Below are 20,959 nucleotides of genomic sequence, written 5' to 3'. Positions count from 1 at the left end.
CTTCTTTTCGGAACTACGTGGCCAATTACCGACCTTATCTGGATGATATACAGTATATTCCTAATTAAATCCGGCGCGCATTGAATTAGGAATCAGGCGTCTATGTAATGAACGCTCTTCTTGTACGTGGGTTCATCATATTTCCCTTCATCAATTATTATCAGAGTTATTCCTGAACAGATTAATTAGAAAAATTATAAGTAAAGTACATAAATGACGCATCTCACGTAATTTAATAAATTTAATCAGTGATAAATAATATAAATGCGGTAAGCCACTCAACTGTCTCTTAATTAATTTAAAACCATTTTTTGATGAGGAAAAATATTAATATCTATCTGTTCTGATAAGGTACAAACATAATAAAATGAAACATATAAATAAGATCAACAGTGTTGCGACAAAAGTGTCAGACTGTAGACATATCCCTTTGTCTAAGAAGATCTCCTAGAAGAACACCAACATGTTACGGAACAAATTATTACTTCTATTACTTTCAATAGCTATTAAAGGTGAGTTAATGTGCAAATTCTGTTGTCATGTCAATTGCTATACTTTGTTTTACTATTTTTTTTAGTGACCTTTTGTACATCCTTCAAGTAATTATGTTTCTTCTCCATTTGTAGTGAAAGCTCAGGAAGTATTGCCGGGACACGAAAGCAGTTCGAAAGAGTACCGAGACCCGCAGTTTATTCAGCCAGATGGGATGCCAACAACACCTGATCCAAATATTGCAACAGACAGAAATATGTAAGTAATAAAAATGTCAACCTCTGAAAGGTTATGACAAACAAAACTTATAATTTACAAAAAAGCTTTACCATTTCTAAAAATATTAGTATATAAAACAACCTCTTCGTAGTAACAGCAATGAATTTAAATAGTCTCCACCTAACTCCAATATCAATGTTAGAAAATTACCACCTATTTCTAAAGAAAATATCATATTAGTCTTTCAACAAATATTCTTTCTAACTCATTGTCTACAACATTAAACCTAAATTAATCGTTTCCAAATTTTAGAATCGACGAAGAAAAGCCATTTTACTTCAGGACAGTAACCAACGATAACCCATTTTTCGAATCGGAAAGTGTCACAAGGGCTACAAACTTTAGTTTACAATTGGATGACTATCAGTGTCCTAGAAGTAATGGATACTTTGTTTATCAAAATGACTGTAAGAAGTTTGTGGAATGCCAAGTAAGAAATGATCTAATTTATTAAGAACACGTCTCGTTTAGGCATATAAGACATAACAATGTAATTTCTTAATCAAAATGTATGTATTTGATAAATTTGTAAAGTATTCTTGCTCACCTGAACACCATATTGTTAGAGTACCTATATAATTTAAAGTCGGTTAGTTTTATATTTGTATTTAAATATGATCTAGAATATTCTGCTCAGCAGAAATTATTTTTATTCTCTAACAGATCTTTTAATATAATTGTTTTATTTTCTGAATCGTAACAATTGGTCAGTAATTACGTATTTGAAACCAATAACATTCTTTTTAGCATAAAAAGATTCTAATAATGTCTGATTCTTGACCAACGAATGAGAAAAATAATACTATCAAAAAAATGTATAACTACTAATATAAGTATATAGAAACGTATATATATATATATCAATAATGACTTAAGAACATATTTAGAACTTGTTGCGATTTTATTTTTAGTTATATACACTAAAAATAAACTTCATGACTTTTTATTTTCAGGAGAATGTTGGAAAACTTTACTTTTGCCCCTCTGGATATCAATATAATCGTATGGCCGTGTGGCCAGACCCACCATGTGGATTAGAGTCTGAAATACGTTGTCAACAAGAAGAAGTTACAGTACCTTCAAATATGTCACTAAGTGCGCGTCCTTTTATGGTTACGAGTATCGAAGAAAATTATAATTACCAATGTCCAAACAATGGATACTTTGATTACCAAAACGATTGCATGAAGTTTGTTGGATGTCAGGTATAAAACAACAGCTGTATTATCATTATATAACTTTTTTTTACGTTTTATGCTAAAATTATCCATTGGATGTAACTGAGCTTTACTGTGTACTTGTATGTGTTTTCAGGAAAATCATGCAACGCTTTATACCTGCCCTCCTGGATATAGATACAACCGTACAGCCGAGTCGCCGGACTACCTATGTGGGTTTGAGTCTGAAATATTCTGTACACAAGAAGATGATATAATACGTTCAACTGTACCACCACGTGTGCGTCCCTTTGTAGTTGTCAAAGAATATCATGATTACCAATGTCCGGGCAATGGATACTTTAATTACCAAAACGATTGCATGAAGTTTGTTGGATGTCAGGTATGAAACAACAGCTGTATTGTCATTATATAGTTTTATTACGTTTTACGCTAAAATTGTTCATTGGATGTAACTGAGCTTTACTGTGTACTTGTATGTGTTTTCAGGAAGATCATGCAACGCTTTATACCTGCCCTCCTGGATATAGATACAACCGTACAGCCGAGTCGCCGGACTACCTATGTGGGTTTGAGTCTGAAATATTCTGTACACAAGAAGATGATATAATACGTTCAACTGTACCACCACGTGTGCGTCCCTTTGTAGTTGTCAAAGAATATCATGATTACCAATGTCCGGGCAATGGATACTTTAATTACCAAAACGATTGCATGAAGTTTGTTGGATGTCAGGTATAAAACAACAGCTGTATTGTCATTATATAGTTTTATTACGTTTTACGCTAAAATTGTTCATTGGATGTAACTGAGCTTTACTGTGTACTTGTATGTGTTTTCAGGACAATCATGCAACGCTTTATACTTGCCCTCCTGGATATAGATACAACCGTACAGCCGAGTCGCCTGACTACCTATGTGGATTTGAGTCTGAAATATTCTGTACACAAGAAGAAGTTGTAATCCGTTCAACTGTGCCACCAAGCCCGTCTCCAATTATACTTATCAACGAAATTTATGATTACCAATGTTCGAACAATGGATATTTTGTTTATCAAAACGATTGCTTTAAATTTGTCGGATGTCAGGTATAAAACAGAAACAATTTTGAATATAAATCAAAATATTACGTTTTATTCTAAAATTATCCATTGGATATAACTTAGCTTTACTGTGTACTTGTATGTGTTTTCAGGACAATCATGCAACACTTTATACTTGCCCTCCTGGATATAAATATAACCGTACATCTGCATCACCAGACTACATATGTGGGTTAGAGTCTGAAATATTTTGTCAACAAGAAGAAGCTATAATACCTTCAACTGTGCCACCAAGCCCGCCTCCCATTATGGTTGTCAAAGTAATTTCTGATTACCAATGTCCGGGCAATGGATATTTCGTTTATCAAAACGATTGCTTTAAATTTGTCGGATGTCAGGTATAAAACAGAAACAATTTTGTATTTAAATCAAAATATTACGTTTTATGCAAAAATTGTTCATTGGATATAACTTAACCTTACTGTGTATTTGTATGTGTTTTCAGGACAATTTTGCAACGCTTTATACTTGCCCTCCTGGATATAAATATAACCGTACAGCCGCGTCGCCAGCCTACCTATGTGGATTGGAATCTGAAATATTTTGTCAAGAAGAAATTATGATACGTTCAACTGAACCTCCAAGCCCACCTTTCATTACAGTTATCAAAGAAATCTATGATTACCAGTGTCCAAACAATGGATACTTTATTTACCAAAACGATTGCATGAAGTTTGTTGGATGTCAGGTATAAAACAATAGCTGCATTGGCATTGTCATAGTGTTATTACGTTTTATGCTAAAATTGTCCATTAGATGTAACTAACCTTTATTGTGTATTTGTATATGTTTTCAGGACAATCATGCTACGCTTTATACTTGCCCCCCTGGATATCAATATAACCGTACGGCCGTGGAGCCAGACTACCTATGTAGACCAGAGTTTGAAATAGGTTGCGAGACGGCCATCACGCCTGAGAAAGACCCAGTCGTAATTCCCAATGAACCATCAAACTATCAATGTTCAAGGCACAACGGATACTTCAGTGTGGAATATGATTGTAATAAGTTTATTGAGTGCAAGGTATAGTACACACTTTAAATTTTTAGTATTACCTATTTACACTTTATAACATACTAGCGGCCCGTCCCGGCTTCGCACGGGTGGACATTTTTACAACATTTTAAAAAGTGATTATTGTGACATAACGATAATAGATGGACATATAGTAAAATTAATAACTACAAATTTTTTGTAGTTTAATATTTTCTTCAATATTGTAGAACATACTTTTGTTCTATCACCAATAGTTTCCGCAGCGCACGCGCCGAAAGTTATTTTATAGTATTTTTTACACCTTGAGTTACGTTACTAAAGTTTTAGTAAGGATCTTTTCTCTTTTCTAGCAATAAATAGCCTATGTTACCCAGGTTGAACATAGCTTTCTAATAGTGAAAGAATTTTTTAAATTGGCTAAGTAGTTTTTGAGTTTATTCATTATAAACATACATTTAAAAATACAAATCTTTCCTCTTTATAATATAGTATAGATGTAGATATAACTAAAAATATATAGTTTGTTTAAAAAAATAAAAAATATAATAAACACAAATAATTTACTAGAACAAAGATCTACTGATATTTAATAGAAGTAGAAATAAAAAATCTATTATTACGATGCTTCGATTTGTAGCTGATTTCATTTAAAAAGTATTTCTGTGATAAATTAAATAAAACTTGATTGCCTTTTCATTAAATTATATTAAAACAAGGCATACAAGTAGTATCAGAGTGTAAGGTAAGAAAAAATCGGGTCATTGGCATATCCCAAGTTATTATAAAGCTGTTCGGATATACTACTTTGTGCCCGTTGAATGACTAATAGAAAAAAAAATTACACTATAGCAGTTACTTAATGGTCATACATACTGAAGTTGAAGTGACATCGAAACCCTTTAGGGAAGTATTCTAAAAACTAAACATTTTCCCAAAATGATATCAAAATACTTCAATAATACAAGAAATATTCAGTTCAATTCTTTCAGAACATTCCAATTAAAATGCAAATCAATTTTTATTTTATCCTGTAGATATATAAATATTCTGAATCATCTGTTTTAACTATTCTAATTAATACAAAAAGAAAATTAACATGTTTTTTCTTTATTTTGAGACCTTTGTATTAAAGTTGTAATTTACGGTGTGCAAGTTCGTTTCATAATCGGGCCAATTTATTAAAGGAATGTTAAAAATATTAAATATTAATAGTTCAATTATTCAATGAGGTTCCTTAAACATAAAATGTCATAGAATGAGTTATATATCGTAAAAAAAAAGAATTTCATAGAACTGCTATGAGCGTAGGCATTATGAAATAGCAATATCCATAATGCCTACGTCATTGCACAAGCGAACAAATAAAAAAGTACCTTCTTATTCGTTATGAATATAATAATGATATAGCTATTTAATTTGAATGGTTAATGTAAACATAATGCTTAATACAAAAGGAACTCGATTTTTATCAATCCATGAACAAAATTATATAATAAAAATAGAATTGTAATATTCAATCTTACTTATTTATGGAATGTTAGATTTTTCTTGTAAGTCATTTCGATCGAGATAAACCAAAATAAAACAATGTAATTTGTTTTTAATATATATTTTATTTATATTAAAAAAATCTTTTTTATCTATATACATTAATATGAATCTGTTTCTTGTTTTTCAGAGTTATCGTTCAAAATAAGCTTACAGAACCAAGAATTAGTTTTACTTAACACACTTGTCTGATTCCAGGAATATGAAGCTCGGATGTATAGTTGTCCAATGGGATATTATTATAATTACAAATCCGTATGGCCAGAAAATCCATGTGGTCTCGCCTCAGAAGTAAACTGTGTAGGCCGCTCATATAGTAAGCATCATTGCTAGTTAATAATAGATTTTTGGTTTTTTTAAATGGGTGATAATGGAATGGTAACCCCGCCTGCACTATCGGTATATGCTGGCAGGGCACCAGTGAGAGATGATAGGTGACGATAAAAACAGATCATTTAGCCCATCGTGTCGAATTCCACAGAATTAACCATGATGGTCTCCAAGGGGAACCACGTGGAGATCGATCTGATAGGGTGTATTGCTAGCAATGGGTTTATTAGACCCTATTACAAACAATTCCTTTCCCCCAGATTTTTGCTGTTAAGCAATACTAGGCAAAAGCCACCTTCCTTTTTTGCTCTAATTTTATAAAACACATTAAATTTAATATTCATATTAGTTTTAAGTCTCTTACTTCCTACTCGTACGCATGATTCCAGAAGTAAGAAATCAATGACTACTTCTAGATGGCAAATTAAAATAAAAAATACACCAGATTTTAAATTAGACCTTCAGAGACAACTGTAAAAATCACATCTAATTTAGTGTAGTAGTTCCAGCGCCTGAACAAACATACAAACATAAATTCTAAAAAATATTGTTTTTGCTTCTATTGGTCTTAATAAAACCACTCATATTAATTTTTCTTAAATATATCCCATATACTGGTATTGTCTAGTTACAATTTTATTATATTGATAATATACAGAATTAATTCAAAATCATTATTATCATTTTGGTTGTATTTCGACCCTTGTGCCATTAGAAAAATGTTCAGTTTAGTAAAGACGCTAAATATTTCATTACTTATGTATATATATAAACCCACAGTGCTGTTAGAATTATACAAAATATAAATCATTAGAAATGTTGTTGACATTACGTACTTTTATTCTGAATATTTTTATACTGTTTTATTAAAATTAATACAAATTATTTTCATCAAAATACATTTCAGATAATACCGAATGGAGAGGCAATTGCGACAATATCTTTCATGACATTTTCCCATTCGGAGATATGGAATGTGGAAAATACGTAGTCTGCGACCAAGGCACAGCCATCACGATGGCATGCCCAGAGGGCCTTGTATTCAATGCTAATAGAAAAGCTTGTGACTGGCCTGTGAATGTACCAGCATGCAATCCCGATGGTAAGTGATACAATTTACTTTATATGATAGTTTGGTTAATAGATCAAATTATGTAATAACTATGTATTTTTAATCATGTAAATTAGATGTGTTATCAGCTTGTTCGTCATTATAAATTGTATAAAAAAGATTATTTATATGCTGGAATAAACCGTTCGCATAAATCTTCACCAACTTTCTAAAGAACTGTTGATTTTATGTTCTTATTGCTAAACTATATAAGAGAGTTAGCATTCTTGAATTCAATTTATATTAATAACTCCCACCTAGTAACTACCTATGTTATTATACATAATTTTATGTTTCAAGCATTTATTTGCAATATTAGTTTAGGCCAAATCTTGTGAACTGAATTAAAGCCAGTTCTTTTAACCGATATATACCTTTTATTCTGATGACAATACAATATGCAATACTCAATAATATAATATTTTAAAATGACCACAGCCACAAGATGACAGATGGTGTGAATTTTTTCAAGTCGATTAATATCGAAGCTGGCGCTATTGGCCAGTGGTATTTTAAAAAGATTAAAGCTCTTTTTTAAAAGGTAACAGTCTTAAAAAGGTATAAATCTTCAAATCTTGTTTATTCAGAAACACCACTGCAAATAGTTAATTCTAGATTTTTACAATACGTTTTATGAAATTCGCATTAAACATGCAACAGTAGAGCGTTATTCATCAAGATGATATTGGCGGAAGTTTAATTTGTGCCAGGTGTATTATAGTGAAAATTGGCGGGTGGTATTGAATTGAACAACTCTTCGTTTCTTATAAAGAAACACAACGTCTCTGCATAGATAGAGACGCCAATCAGTCCTGGCCTTCAACGTGGCGCGGTCAGCCGGCGCCCGAAGATGTGTGCCCTATATAGGAACATAAAATTGTATATTGGATTGTACAATAGCAACAGTACAGTTAGATCAATCGATGCCCTTTTTGTATCGTCGTCGGGGCACCGTCAAATAGACCGGTCGTATAGCTCGAGCATCCGATAAACAATGGGAAAAAAAAGTGGCGACTCCATTCAGTCGAGCATTGTGTGAAATGACCTCTTGAAATCTTGAGATGGAGTGATGATCTAACATCTCGAGATTCGCTGTATGCAAATGGCACAGGATCGTACTTTCTAGCGAAATATGCGAGAAACGTATGTTCAATTAGATCCAAGAATGTAGGTTGTAATAATAATGATGACTCACCGGTCTGACAAAAATATTAATATTTGCACAATTTTTTCACAGTATTCCGTGGATTCACCTGTCCTGAGCCCATGCGAGATGACAGAGGTCGAATGTCAGACATTATTTCAAAATTCAGGTATGCAATCAACATTATTCCAAATTTCTTTATAATGTCTTTTATACTTTTTTGATAACAAATTATTCGGTACATTAAAAATAATAAGTATTCAGGTGTATTAAAAATCCCGTTAATATTTTCATTCATATCATACAATCTAATATAATATAGCAAAATAACGTAATACAAATTTACTTTCTTCCAACTAAATATACAGTTTAAATCTCGATAAGAAAAAATAACACAGTAGATGGCGGTAGTGGTCAATATAATTTTATGTCAGCTAAATCCATTTATTAAAAAAGTCATTATTTACAATAATAACGACGATATTATTCCAAAAAAAATATCGACTTTAATCTTAACAAAATTGGAGAAATCCAAAAATTATTTTTATTTAAATAGACGATGAAAGTCGATCCAATTAACGAAAAGTAACATAACATGAACATATCAGACGCAGTAAATATAATCAGTTGAAAACCGTCTATTTTTATGTCGATAAAAATAGAAAATAACATTAATATTTTAAACTTTTATTGCTTTTTAGATACGAACATGATTGCAGTAAATTCATAGCATGTCAACGGGGTTACCCTCGCCTTCTAAGCTGCGACGCTGGATTTTACTTCAGTGATGTAACTAGAAGCTGCGTCCATGCTGCTCTTGTACACAATTGTATACCCACACCACCAAAAAATGATATGTCGACGACTGATATGCCATTTGTATACATATAATAGTGGTTCTGTAAATAATCACTTGTAGGCAAATAAATTTTTGTTTTCTTTGTAGAAAAATGTATTTTATTAATTACACGCCTAGATATGAGGAGATAAATTGATTTGTATATTGTTTATTATTATTATTGCGATTAAGATTCCCCTACATTGAATCAAGACAATGAATAGCCGCACTGCATTATAATTTTTTTGTGAACTATTCAATAATAATTTTATAATAATAATAGGTAAGCTATTACTAAGAACAAGGAATTACACAGAAGGAATTATAAAGACTAAATTATATGGTTACTCCTTTCTTCTTATGCAAATATAATTAGTAAAAAAAGGACGAAAGATACACCATCAGATGTCATTTTTCTCAATTCATAGCAGGCTAGTGTATAGAAAGTGTTTGATATGTCAATTATTTGTCAACGACAAATTTTACATTACTAGATTATATACTCGTATTTGACAGAAAGCAAGCAAGCAGGTTGTATCTGAATTTGGTAGAGTTATACAGCCGTATAATATTTTCTATACACTAGCCTGAATGGACAATTTTATCATCCTTCTATCCCAGAGATGCGACAGATTTAAATAAGTAATCCAAAAATAACGGATATGACACTTTTTCAATCACTCTTAAGCTATTGTTTTTTGGAACGGTACAATTAAATCTTCATTGCTTTCTTTGGAAAAAATGCAAAGGGCTGCCTGACAGTTACCACACAGAAACCGTATTATTATTCAACCTCCCAACTTTACATATTTTAAATATACTATCAGTACTTAACGCGATGAAAAATTTTTTTATTCAACAAACTGCTTTGACAACAAACAAATTATTATTATTATTTTAGATATATTCATTAATAAAACAATGTCTAAATTTTTTCCATAAGATATATAAATAGATGGATCATCATATATTTATTACTACGGTGAGCATCGAACTCGATGCAATGCAGTCGGCTAGCTTATGTTATCCGTTCGAACCTTTACCGCCAGCTACGGCAAACAGTATACTCTGTTATGTGCATGGTACTGCTCATGTCTATAGGCGACGGTTACCACTTTCCATCAGGTGGGCCGTCAGCTTGTTTGCCATTCTAAGTTGTATAAAAACTATAAAAAAAACGGCAGCTAGCGCGGCTATTGATAGACGACAGGCACGATAGCTGCCGTAGCTGGCAAGTAAACGTAGTTGTTGCCCCCTTGTCAATAAATCGACGCTGTTTTATAGTGTGCCATGCGCTCGAGGATGGCAATTATCAATAGCTGACTACATCAACGACAGATATTTTGGCCGCAACTATTTTTTGCATAGCTGCTGTATAACTGCGAATCGGTATAGCTTCCCATCGCTAATTCAGACATTCCCTATGAGGCATAATAACCCAAGTGTACTGAAGCCTCAACAAAAACTAGATTTAAAAAAACCTACAACCAAGAAAAGAGTTCGGCTAATTAACTTCTACTGTGAGTAAGTGCATACGAGGTTTGTCCGGAAAGTACGTATAAAAGTTTTTTAAAAATTTTATTTTACAATTATTCAGGTAAATCAATTTTATCCCCTTCAAAGTACTCCCCCTGTGACATAATGCACTTGTGCCAACGCCGTTTCCACTGTGAGAAGGCTCCTTGAAAGTCCTCTGGTTGTAGGTTTCTCAGCTGCCCCGTCGTAGCTTTTTTTATCTCATTTATGTCCCCCAAATGCCGCCCCCGAAGTACCAATTTGGTTTTTGGGAACAAGAAGAAGTCACACGGGGCCAAATCCGGCGAATAGGGGGGTGTTCGGTCACGGTAATGGAATTTTTACTCAAAAACTCACGGACAACAAGAGAGGTGTGGGCAGGGGCATTGTCGTGGTGAAGAATCCAACGCCCCTCTCGCGCCAATTCTGGACGAACTCGTGCCACACGAGCTTTGAGGCGTCTGAGCACATCGACGTAGAATTTTCCATCAACTGTCTGGCCTGGAGGGACGAATTCTTGATGGACAATCCCCCGAACATCGAACTCTTTCTCGGCCCTCTCTGAATCTTTTTAGCCACTTGTGGACGGTTGGTTCCTTCACAGCATCATCCCCATAAACTGTTCTGAGATCGGCAAAAATTTCACGGCCATTCTTGCCGAGTTTCGAGAGAAACTTGATTACGACGCGCTGCTCTTCAACGGAAGCGGGCTCCATGCCGACGGGGTTTCGTTAAGAGGTAACTTCACAGATGGCGTGACAAGCCAGTTCGCACCGCACGGCGGTCAGACCAGAACTGAAGCATTGTTAGGGACATAAGGAAGGGGTCCTGCGCTTACCTGGCCTCCCCACTCCTCTTTCTCGCATTCTAGAACACTTTTATACGAACTTTCCGGACAGACCTCGTATATTGTTGTCTCTATGCCTATGTAAGTGTGTAATAACTACACAAGAGGATAACTGAAATTAAAAATATAAAAACTACAAACATAATTAACAATTTAAGATACGTTAGTGTAAAAAAAATATCGGTGAAAAATTCAATCTTACCAGATTTAACTTTTCCATAAATTATACTATCTCACAAATAGGTTCTGCTCTTTATAATTTTCACCCCCTTTTTTCTACATTGATAGCGATTAAAAATAACAAAATTTACAGCATTTAATATAATTTGAGCGTACAGCTTATCAATATGACGAACTGGCGTGCGTTATAATTCGTTAGAATATTATCACACGTGACAAAACAGACTGTAACATCATTCATTTTACTGTAGAAGCAGCAAAAGAGAAATATCTTGCACATACATTCAAATTATACTTTGTCTGCTTTATTATTATACGCCTATAGGTTAACAAAAAAGAAAAATAAACAGTAATTTGGGTAGATGACGTTAGATTAATGTCGTACAGTGAAACTTATATTTATTGAAGTAAACTTCTACCGCTCCATTAGAAATTTTTCAGAATTTTAACGCCAAAGGAACGACTGCCCAATAGTAAGGCAGCTTCGAGGAAGTGATATCAGAAACTTTGTGCTTCAAGGCAGAGATTGGCTAACTGTACTAGTCACAACTCACACGTACAACAGCCCAAATGAGAAACTTATTGCGAAAATAAAAATCCAATTTACATTTATATTAAATAGCAATATTGCTTTCTAATCATCATCATCATATCCGCCCTTAATCGACCACTGCTGAACATAAGCCTCCCCTTGGGGGATTTTGCCAGAGTTGCCACGCTTGGCAGTAGGATTGGCAGTCGCAGTCAGGCTTTAAAGATGTTTCAAAGGAACGCTGTTGTCCATCCCTCGCCGTCCCGTAGTTGTCTTTTACAACACCCATGGGAAAGTAGGGGTGACCTATTCTATCTACCGAAGATTTCTATCCACAGAACAAGTTACTACCAAAGGAAGGAACTTATACATACATAATAGTAATTTTAGTTTCTGAATTACTCTGTAGAGGCAGCACCAATGAAATGCAAATAAAATGATAGAAATAAAGTTAAACAACACTTTTCAAATTGTTGCAAGTATTTGTTATTATAGGGAATCATCTCCTAATTTTTAAATCCTCCTTCAACAGATATTTAGGATAATAGTTGAGTAATTTATAATTATAATAAAAAAACTTACATTATATCTATGATAACAAGTAATGCAAAAACAAAACTTAAATCAGTTTGTTTTCAATACAAAATAAAATTAGTCATTCTATGATTGGTTAATTTTATATCGTGTAATTAAACATCCAATCACTTTTAGTTTCATTAATTTTATATGTTGTAATTGAAAACTAGTACCAATTTTTCAGCGAAAGTAGAGCAGTTTTGGAGCCAATTTTTAATTTAAATTTGAATTTAGATTTACCTTCTTCTTTTTCTTTGATTACTTACTGACCAATATTAAAAATGTATAAATTCAAATTAAGAAAATAACCTTTAGAATATGAAGGTTATTTCAAAATGTAAACCTAATGACGAGGCAAGTCGTACCTACGAGACATTCCGCTAGCGCAGCCCTGGCGGACATCGCCCCATTTGCCCCTTTGGATCGAACGATTGCGTAGTCGCGCTACAGCCGCAGGCCTTCTAGCCCTATATTTATTTATTTTTTAGTTGTATCCAGTGGCAATTCTAAATTTGAAATCGATTTATACTTTTAATTTATGCATCATTGACGCCTTTCAAAAGTTGATATAAATTACGTGTAAAATGGAAGATTCATACATAATCGCCAATTTCCATGCTCTATGTCGATTGTGTCTGAACAAAAGTACATTCACAACATCGATATTCGGTGTTGCACCAGATGATGAAACCAATGTATCTTTAACCTCCAAAATAGCTGAATGTTTCGAGCTACAGGTAAATTCACTCTATTATAATAAATTTCTAAATATTGTATATTTCATATGTTTTGCATATTTTAATATGTTTATTTTTTTAAACAGGTTGACCCTAATGATGGACTCCCTGGAAGAATTTGTTACAAATGCTTATTCAAAGTAGATAAATGTTGTAAATTTAAGTTGCAATGCATACAAAACGAAAATAGACTTAGAGAAATTACAAACAGGGCAAATGACCTGGATAATTCTAACTCATCTGAGCAAAGCAATTATAATTATAATAGTCAAGAACTACAGAAACCAAAACCTGAAGAGTATATAGTTGAAGATAGTGTTGTGATGGTTGTTGATCCGAGCCTTGATTATGATTCTTCTGAGGAATCTGAGAACTTGGAGCAAGTTGAACAAGAAGTAGCTGAAAGGGATAATACTCCTGAAGGTGACCCTATGCCAGAGTCCTTTTTAAAAAATGTTTTTATGTGTCAGTATTGTGATCAAGCATTTATTTCTCAAGAAAAATGTAAAGAACATGAATTAAATTGCCATGATCCTAATTTACCATATAGGTGTGTTGAATGCAGTCTAGTGTTTGCAGAACGTAGTCAGTATGTACAACATACTAAACAAGTTCATGGCAATGATAAGCCATACCACTGTCCAGAATGTGAAAAATGTTTCGGCAGACGTTCAGATTTAAGAAAACATTCAATTGTACACACTGGTATTAGACCTTATCAATGTCAGTACTGCTTGAAAAGTTTCTCCCGCAATACTAATTTAAGTAAACATCTTCGTATTCATGCAGGTCATAAGCCACATGTATGCCCTTTATGTCCTAGAAGCTTTGTTGGGAAAGGAGATTTACAGCGTCATGTACTAGTCCATTCAGGCATGAAACCATATGCATGTAGGAAATGTCCTTTGACATTTGGCCGACGAGATAAACTTCTTAAGCATGAAGCTAGACATGGTCCAATAAGTCCAGAACACAAATCCAATGAATATGAAAATGACCAAGACACACATGATATGGTAGTTAATGTTAATCCTTTCAACAACCTTATGACATCACCTTCTCAACTTAATCCTGAATCTTCTAATACTGAATATGATTTACCAAGAGTTCCAGACCACATTTCTGGAGAAAGTAGTTTTATAAATCAAGTCCAGAAAAATCCCTGCACATCATCTAAACATGTACAAAATTCACCTCCAAAACAGAAGTCAGTGATTACAAACAAAAACAGACCAAAGAATATAAAGTGTCATCAATGTCCTAAAAGATTTTCGTCACTTGATGCTTACAAAACTCATGTATCTATTGCTCATGTAGGATCAAGGGTATTTCAGTGTAAAATTTGTTTTAAAAAGTTTGCAAGAAAAAGAGAACTAGATCGCCATGCAACATTGCACTCTGGGGTGAAACCATTTGCCTGCAGTCAATGTGATAAAAAGTTTACAAGGAAAGATAAGTTAGACAAACATGAAGAAACTCATGAAAGCTTGGTTGTGAATCTGCCTTGCATAGAATGTGGTGCCACCTTTGAAAAAAAAGCAGACTTAGTAGCACATTTGAAGTCCCATTTTACAGATAACTTCGATGAGAAGTGTCTGGAGACTCAAATAAAAAAGGAGGAAGATTCAGAATTCCCCGTAGAAGATAACTTCTATGATTTAGAAACTTGAAACTTAGACTCAACATTTAACAAATGTTTTAACATAAATATTTAGTTAATTTGATGTGTAACATAGTATATTCGTACTTAATGTAAAAAACTTGTAGAAACTTACACTGAATGTTGAACAAATAATTTTTAACAATGTATCTTGACCATAATCTTTAGAGTACATGAACTATTTTGTTAATTACTATTGAAATGAATATTGCACTGAATTTGCACACATTTTATTAAGCATATTCAAATCTTTTTTTTTTATTATGCACAATGACATTATGTAAACTTGATTATTGATTGCATAATTGTTGATTGTGTGGATAAAGCACAGAGATTGAAGAATAACAATTGTTTTGTCCGCCAGTATGTCGGCCTATTTTATTTTATGAATTTAAGATTGGCGAAGTTATTATATGTGTATTCTTTTACATGTAAAGGAATATTATAATAATGTAGTTAGAAACTTAATGTACATATAATGGGGAAAATAAAACCTTATGTAGATAGGTACTTACTATCTAGACAATTGGTAAATAATTATAATCATACACATGATTGAAGAAAAATAAGTAAGTACCTCTACTGTAACTCCTCAATATCTGACCCAGAGGCAATGTTTTAACATAAGTAGTAAATCTGTAAAAATCAACAGTAAGCTTTGACGCAAACTTGTGTTCGAATTTTACTTAATGTATCTATAATATGCAAATCAAATACCATATGTCCATATTTAAGTAATAAAAATGCATATAAGTATTTTAAAAATTGTAATCTAATTATCTAGATTATATTCAAACTATATTTATCATGGTTTAACAATGACAATTTTATTATTATTTTTATTATGATAAAATGGCCTATGAGGTGACAATTACATACAGCACATCACAATGGTTAATTAATTGTTACATTAAGTATTTCAAAAATATTTAAGTATTAAACTTACTGTGATTTAAAAAAAAAAAACTATTAACAGAATAGAAAATAATCCTTTTTATTTAATTACTAAGTTGTCTGTATTATTATTATTGTCTGTTATATCAAATGGTACCTAATTTAGCGAAAATTTTGAGCAATAAAAGTTGTCATACCATAATTTATTTTTATTATAATACTAGTTGACTACTAACATTTTGCTCACTACCACCGCCTACCGGGTCTATTTTTTCTTATCGAATAAAACTGTCCAAAGTAGTTTTTATGGGATAAAAATAGTAAATTTCCGTTATCACTATACGCGAGAATAGAGGAAGTAGCAGAAAATTAAAATAGGCGATGGTGAAATGGTGTCAGTTGGCTCATCATGACGAATTCTAAGTTTCCGAAAAATACAATTTGGAGGTCGACATGACAATATGTTGCCAGCAATAAGGCTGCTAAAGTCTATAATAATTCTACTCTCTCTAATTTAGAACAAATATATAATATATACTAACAAAATTTTAGTTGAACCGTTAGAGAATGGTATGAACACCTACCCTACCCTACACTTACCCTGAAAGCCGTCGTGGTGAATTCCAGATGTATTCATTATGATGGGATGACCTGCTTTTTTATTCTCACCTATCATCCCTCACTGGTGCTTTGCCAGCGTATACCGTTAGCGCTGGCGGGGTCACCATTCCATTGTCATCCATTAAAAAATACGTAGTAAGAATTGGGCCTACTACTGTCACTTGGATTAATATAGTTTGTTAACGGTAAAGAATTTTAAAAAGTACTTAAAATGGGGTTTAATATTCAATTGTTGATAAACTAAATAATACCAAATTATAACACAAATGTTCATAACAATTAATTGTATTTTCTTTATTATTACAAACAGTTCTCATAACATTCAACCGGCTAAAGGATTTGCATGTATTGTTGTTGATGTTATTCTTGCTTCTGTAAGGGGCCTAAAAGTTTTGGGATTCACTGGCATCTTTTCTAAATCGTCTAAAGCTTCAAACCCATCGATTATTCTGAAATAAAGGAATAATAACATATTATTTGTAAAAATTGTTATTTTATTATGAACTGAGTGTAAATAATAATGATATATATAAAATGACGCAAGCATCGTCTAAGATTTCATTGTATAATATTGTGGCCATAAACTGAGTTATCATATGACCATTCAATTACCAAAACTTTCATTACTTATATCCAACTCTAAGAAAGTTGGTTATTTGTATACAAAAAAAAGAAACTTGATTTACACATTTTGCAATTCTTATGATGTTCTTACTCATAGACAGATCTAAAAAGGGAGTTAAAAATTCTTTAGATTTTTAGTAAATCAATGGCCTAAAAGGATCAATCGTGTGAATTAGCGGATTGGCAACCACAGTTAAGCTTTGAAGATGTTCTAAAAGGGACACTGCTGCCCATCTTTCGCCCTACCCACCACCACAGGAAAGGGTGACCTATTCTGGGGGCTGGGACCACAAAGAAAAAACGAAAATCAGATGAATTATAGGCATAGATTTCGAAAGTAGAAAAACCAATAAAATAGTAATCCATTTTAGATAGTATGTGATGATAAAATACACACCAGTTTTCAAGTTAGACCTTCAAGAATACAACAATGAAAACAACAATGGCAGAACAAACACACAGAAAAAAAATATTGTTTTGTTTCTATTGCTACTATTACAACTTAAATTCTTACAATTATAAGAACATTAAAAATATGTCCTTTGAATTATTACACACAGACAACAAAATCCTCAAAAAAATATTGTTTTGTTTCTATTGCTACTATTACAACTTAAATTCTTACAATTATAAGAACATTAAAAATATGTCCTTTGAATTATTACTATTTTAATAATAATAATAATAATAATTTTTATTTCAGACTTTTTGGTCCATTAAATATTTATTAGTAACAATATTCTTAAAAAACTAATGTTAGTAAATTTACATACACAATACACATATACACACATACACACATACAATATATTAAGTAGTATACAGATAATCACCGCTGCACAATTCCATTGGAAATTGCGCAGCAGTGATTAACATACACACAGTCCAGCCTGCTTGCTATCATACTCAGGATGCTGTTGGTGCTGGCACGTACTCTGCGCACCAGGGATGCACACCTTTTTCGCATCGTGGCATAAAAACAATCTACACGATGCTCAGCGAACATCCCTGACGCGCTGCAGAATCGTGGCAGCCCCATCAACACCCTGAACGCGTTATTATATTGGATACGGAGGTCGCTGTAGGATTTTTGAGTATATACAGCCCACAGGTTGCATGCATAGAAAGATGTGCAATGTGATCTAAATAACGTAATTTTAACTTGTCTAGAGCACCGTGCAAACCTGCGTGCTATCATATTCGCCCTCACCGCCAGCGCCCTCCGCTCCCGTTCAATGTCATCATCATCTTTGAGATCCGAGGCCAATTGATGTCCTAAATATTTAAATTTATACACCCTCTTCAGCGCTATACCCTTAAGTTTAATATCTGGAAAGCCTATTGAGTTTTTGCCTCTGCTCTCAAAGACCATGACCACACTTTTCACAGCATTGTATATCAGTCCGTAGCATGCAGCATATGACTAATTAATGCAAAGTGAAAACTAATATAAGCATTAATTTAAATACATATGTATTCAATTGTATGCCTTACCTTCCAAATATTGTGTATTTCAGATCTAAATGAGGTTGTTCTCCATATGTAAAGAAAAACTGGCTTCCATTTGTATTTGGACCATTATTTGCCATGCTGATAATTCCTCTCGCATTATGCTTTAAATATAAAATATATATTAGATTTTAATAAAGATTAATTATATATTATAATTAATTACCGAATTTAAACTCAAATAATTTATAATTTAAATTCTAATTTTAGAGATAGAGTGGATGAAGCAAGAGATGTTTAGCAAAGATAATTTTGACACTCAATATTTTCACTCCAACAATGAACCCCATGTGAAAATAAATAAAATACTAGCTTGTCCTAGAAAACATTGTTTTGGTTCTTACTGCTGCCTACCACATTAATTTGTGGTAGAAATTATCCTATCTCAAGTTGAAATAAACAATACAAATTTACAAAATTTAATTAAAATCTGTTGAGCAGTTTGAGAAATCAATGTGAAAGAACATTGTTAAATATTACTGCTACCTGGTGCTACTGTCACCTACCAAATTCATTTTTTCAGCTTTTTCTTAGCAGCATTAAAACTAACTTATTTTTCAATCCGGAGCAAACAATACACATTTACAAAATTTCCAATTAATATATATGTATTGCAGCATTATAACCATATGAAGCATAGATATAAAATATCAAGATATAAGCAACCCATAAACCAATACATTCAAATCTGTTTAGTTAATAAAGTGTCATTGAGATACAAACATCTGTACAAATTCTCACATTTACAATATTAGTATATATACTGGAAATGTTAATTGAAATACCTATTATAAAAATACAAATCAGTCAGAGTATTTTTTTGACTAGCCATAAATATAGAACATTATGTTTATTATTACCTTTAATTCTTCTTTGAATTCATCTTCAAACTTTCTACCCCAAATAGATGTACCTCCTTTGCCTGTACCTGTAGGATCACCAGTTTGTACTATAAAACCCTAGAAAAAAAAAACTTTAATGAGGAGAGAATTACTATTTTTAATTTAACTGAGCCATCAGTTATTAGACTATTCAAACTACTTTTGTGCGAAAACATTTCTATAACATAAACTAGTATGTAGTAACAAAATGAATTTAATATATAATAAACAAAATTGAATTTAATATACCTTTATATTTCTATGAAATATGCAACCGTTATAATAGTCACTTGCACATAGAGCCAAGAAATTTTCACAAGCTTTAGGACACTGCTCACAAAATAATTCAATTTTTATATCTCCAACGTCCGTATGTAATGTCACTGACATTATTACTTCTTTTTGCACTGTTATGATATTTTATAAAATGTGAGCAAGATTATTTAGTCCTGTAAGGCCTTGTGCAAAGCAAACATAATATTGTAAATTTTATTCCAAATTTCCAATAGGTATCTTTATTTTAAAATTGTAGAGTTGATTAGTATAATTATACCCAATTTGAACTAGAGATTTTGATTGAAATTAAATAAATAAAGAAGAAATAAAAAAAGGATGTAAATTTATTCTGCAATATGTAAATAACAAATATAAAATAAGTTGTTGTAGTTTCTTCACAGAATAAAAATACTATAGTAAGTGAAATTCGATTTTAATTAAAGTGACAGTGACTGTATGAAAAGCTGTCAAAGATGACAGTATTTAAATAACATTGCCACAGATAGGGATCTGCAACAAGTACTATTCTTAATTTATGATCATACGGTCCGCAGTTTTGAAATTATAAACCAATCCCTAAATTTAAATATCTCAAAATAATTATTTATATTTAATAGTTTAGCACAACTATTGTCAAAGAGAATAGTAATATAACGGAATTATTATATTATGAACATAATGATCCCGTTATGTAAAGTCGTTCTGATGTAATTATACTAAAATCATTTATACTGGTCTTTATAATAATCATTTTGTTATAATCTTAAATAAAAATTTTAAGTTTTAAGATAGGCATAAACAATGCACCATTCTTTATGACAATCATACAGTTTTAAATATAGGTCTTAAAAGCCCTCCTATACGTAATAATCTGGCTCAAATCATATTACTAAAATTTAGGCTTTATAAAAATATTTCTTTATTTAAATATTGATTTCATGTAAGTATAATATTTGAATTATTATACTTATATGAAATCTAAGATGAAATAATTATGCTAAGCAGCGCACAATCTTCAATTTGCAATTAAAAATGTAAATAATATTTACTTTTGACTGGACAGTTAATAATTTTATTTTATTCTACT

General features: G+C 32.1%; 3 protein-coding genes across 3 annotated transcripts; 2 read left to right on the top strand and 1 right to left on the bottom strand.

Moving 5' to 3' along the window:
* The first annotated feature begins 382 nt into the window (after positions 1–382).
* LOC116413650 (uncharacterized) lies at positions 383–9,095 on the top strand. Its single transcript, XM_052897897.1, has 14 exons — positions 383–512; positions 627–750; positions 1,024–1,201; positions 1,725–1,976; positions 2,086–2,331; positions 2,439–2,684; positions 2,792–3,037; positions 3,145–3,390; positions 3,498–3,740; positions 3,849–4,076; positions 5,796–5,913; positions 6,835–7,029; positions 8,276–8,351; positions 8,884–9,095. Exons 1-14 carry the CDS (start codon positions 464–466, stop codon positions 9,071–9,073), a joined length of 2,637 nt encoding a protein of 878 aa, XP_052753857.1. The 5' UTR covers positions 383–463; the 3' UTR covers positions 9,074–9,095.
* Positions 9,096–12,827: 3,732 nt separating this feature from the next.
* LOC113522575 (zinc finger protein 271-like) lies at positions 12,828–16,163 on the top strand. The gene is made up of 2 exons (XM_026908308.3): positions 12,828–13,407; positions 13,494–16,163. Exons 1-2 carry the CDS (start codon positions 13,255–13,257, stop codon positions 15,075–15,077), a joined length of 1,737 nt encoding a protein of 578 aa, XP_026764109.2. The 5' UTR covers positions 12,828–13,254; the 3' UTR covers positions 15,078–16,163.
* A 688-nt stretch (positions 16,164–16,851) lies between these two features.
* Positions 16,852–20,309, bottom strand: LOC113522726 (peptidyl-prolyl cis-trans isomerase-like 3). Its single transcript, XM_026908518.2, has 4 exons — positions 19,846–20,309; positions 19,576–19,674; positions 18,701–18,819; positions 16,852–17,031 (listed from the first exon to the last, which is right to left on the bottom strand). Exons 1-4 carry the CDS (start codon positions 19,984–19,986, stop codon positions 16,905–16,907), a joined length of 486 nt encoding a protein of 161 aa, XP_026764319.1. The 5' UTR covers positions 19,987–20,309; the 3' UTR covers positions 16,852–16,904.
* Positions 20,310–20,959: the final 650 nt, after the last annotated feature.

Source organism: Galleria mellonella, unplaced genomic scaffold, assembly GCF_026898425.1.
Source record: "Galleria mellonella isolate WM207_F2 unplaced genomic scaffold, CSIRO_AGI_GalMel_v1 utg38, whole genome shotgun sequence".
NCBI classification, from domain to species: domain Eukaryota; kingdom Metazoa; phylum Arthropoda; class Insecta; order Lepidoptera; family Pyralidae; genus Galleria; species Galleria mellonella.
This window is presented reverse-complemented; position numbering and strand designations above follow the sequence as displayed.

What these genes read in the sequence shown, in the direction of transcription:
- LOC116413650 (XM_052897897.1), top strand. Translation starts at nt 464, where the DNA reads ATGTTACGGAACAAATTATTACTTCTATTACTTTCAATAGCTATTAAA. An exon ending in TTAAATTTGTCGGATGTCAG is followed by an intron (nt 3,038 to 3,144) that starts GTATAAAACAGA and finishes ATGTGTTTTCAG; the next exon opens with GACAATCATGCAACACTTTA. An exon ending in TGAAGTTTGTTGGATGTCAG is followed by an intron (nt 3,741 to 3,848) that starts GTATAAAACAAT and finishes ATATGTTTTCAG; the next exon opens with GACAATCATGCTACGCTTTA.
- LOC113522575 (XM_026908308.3), top strand. Translation starts at nt 13,255, where the DNA reads ATGGAAGATTCATACATAATCGCCAATTTCCATGCTCTATGTCGATTG. An exon ending in CTGAATGTTTCGAGCTACAG is followed by an intron (nt 13,408 to 13,493) that starts GTAAATTCACTC and finishes TTTTTTAAACAG; the next exon opens with GTTGACCCTAATGATGGACT.
- LOC113522726 (XM_026908518.2), bottom strand. Translation starts at nt 19,986, where the DNA reads ATGTCAGTGACATTACATACGGACGTTGGAGATATAAAAATTGAATTA. An exon ending in AATTCAAAGAAGAATTAAAG is followed by an intron (nt 18,820 to 19,575) that starts GTAATAATAAAC and finishes TTATATTTAAAG; the next exon opens with CATAATGCGAGAGGAATTAT. An exon ending in AAATACACAATATTTGGAAG is followed by an intron (nt 17,032 to 18,700) that starts GTAAGGCATACA and finishes CCTTTATTTCAG; the next exon opens with AATAATCGATGGGTTTGAAG.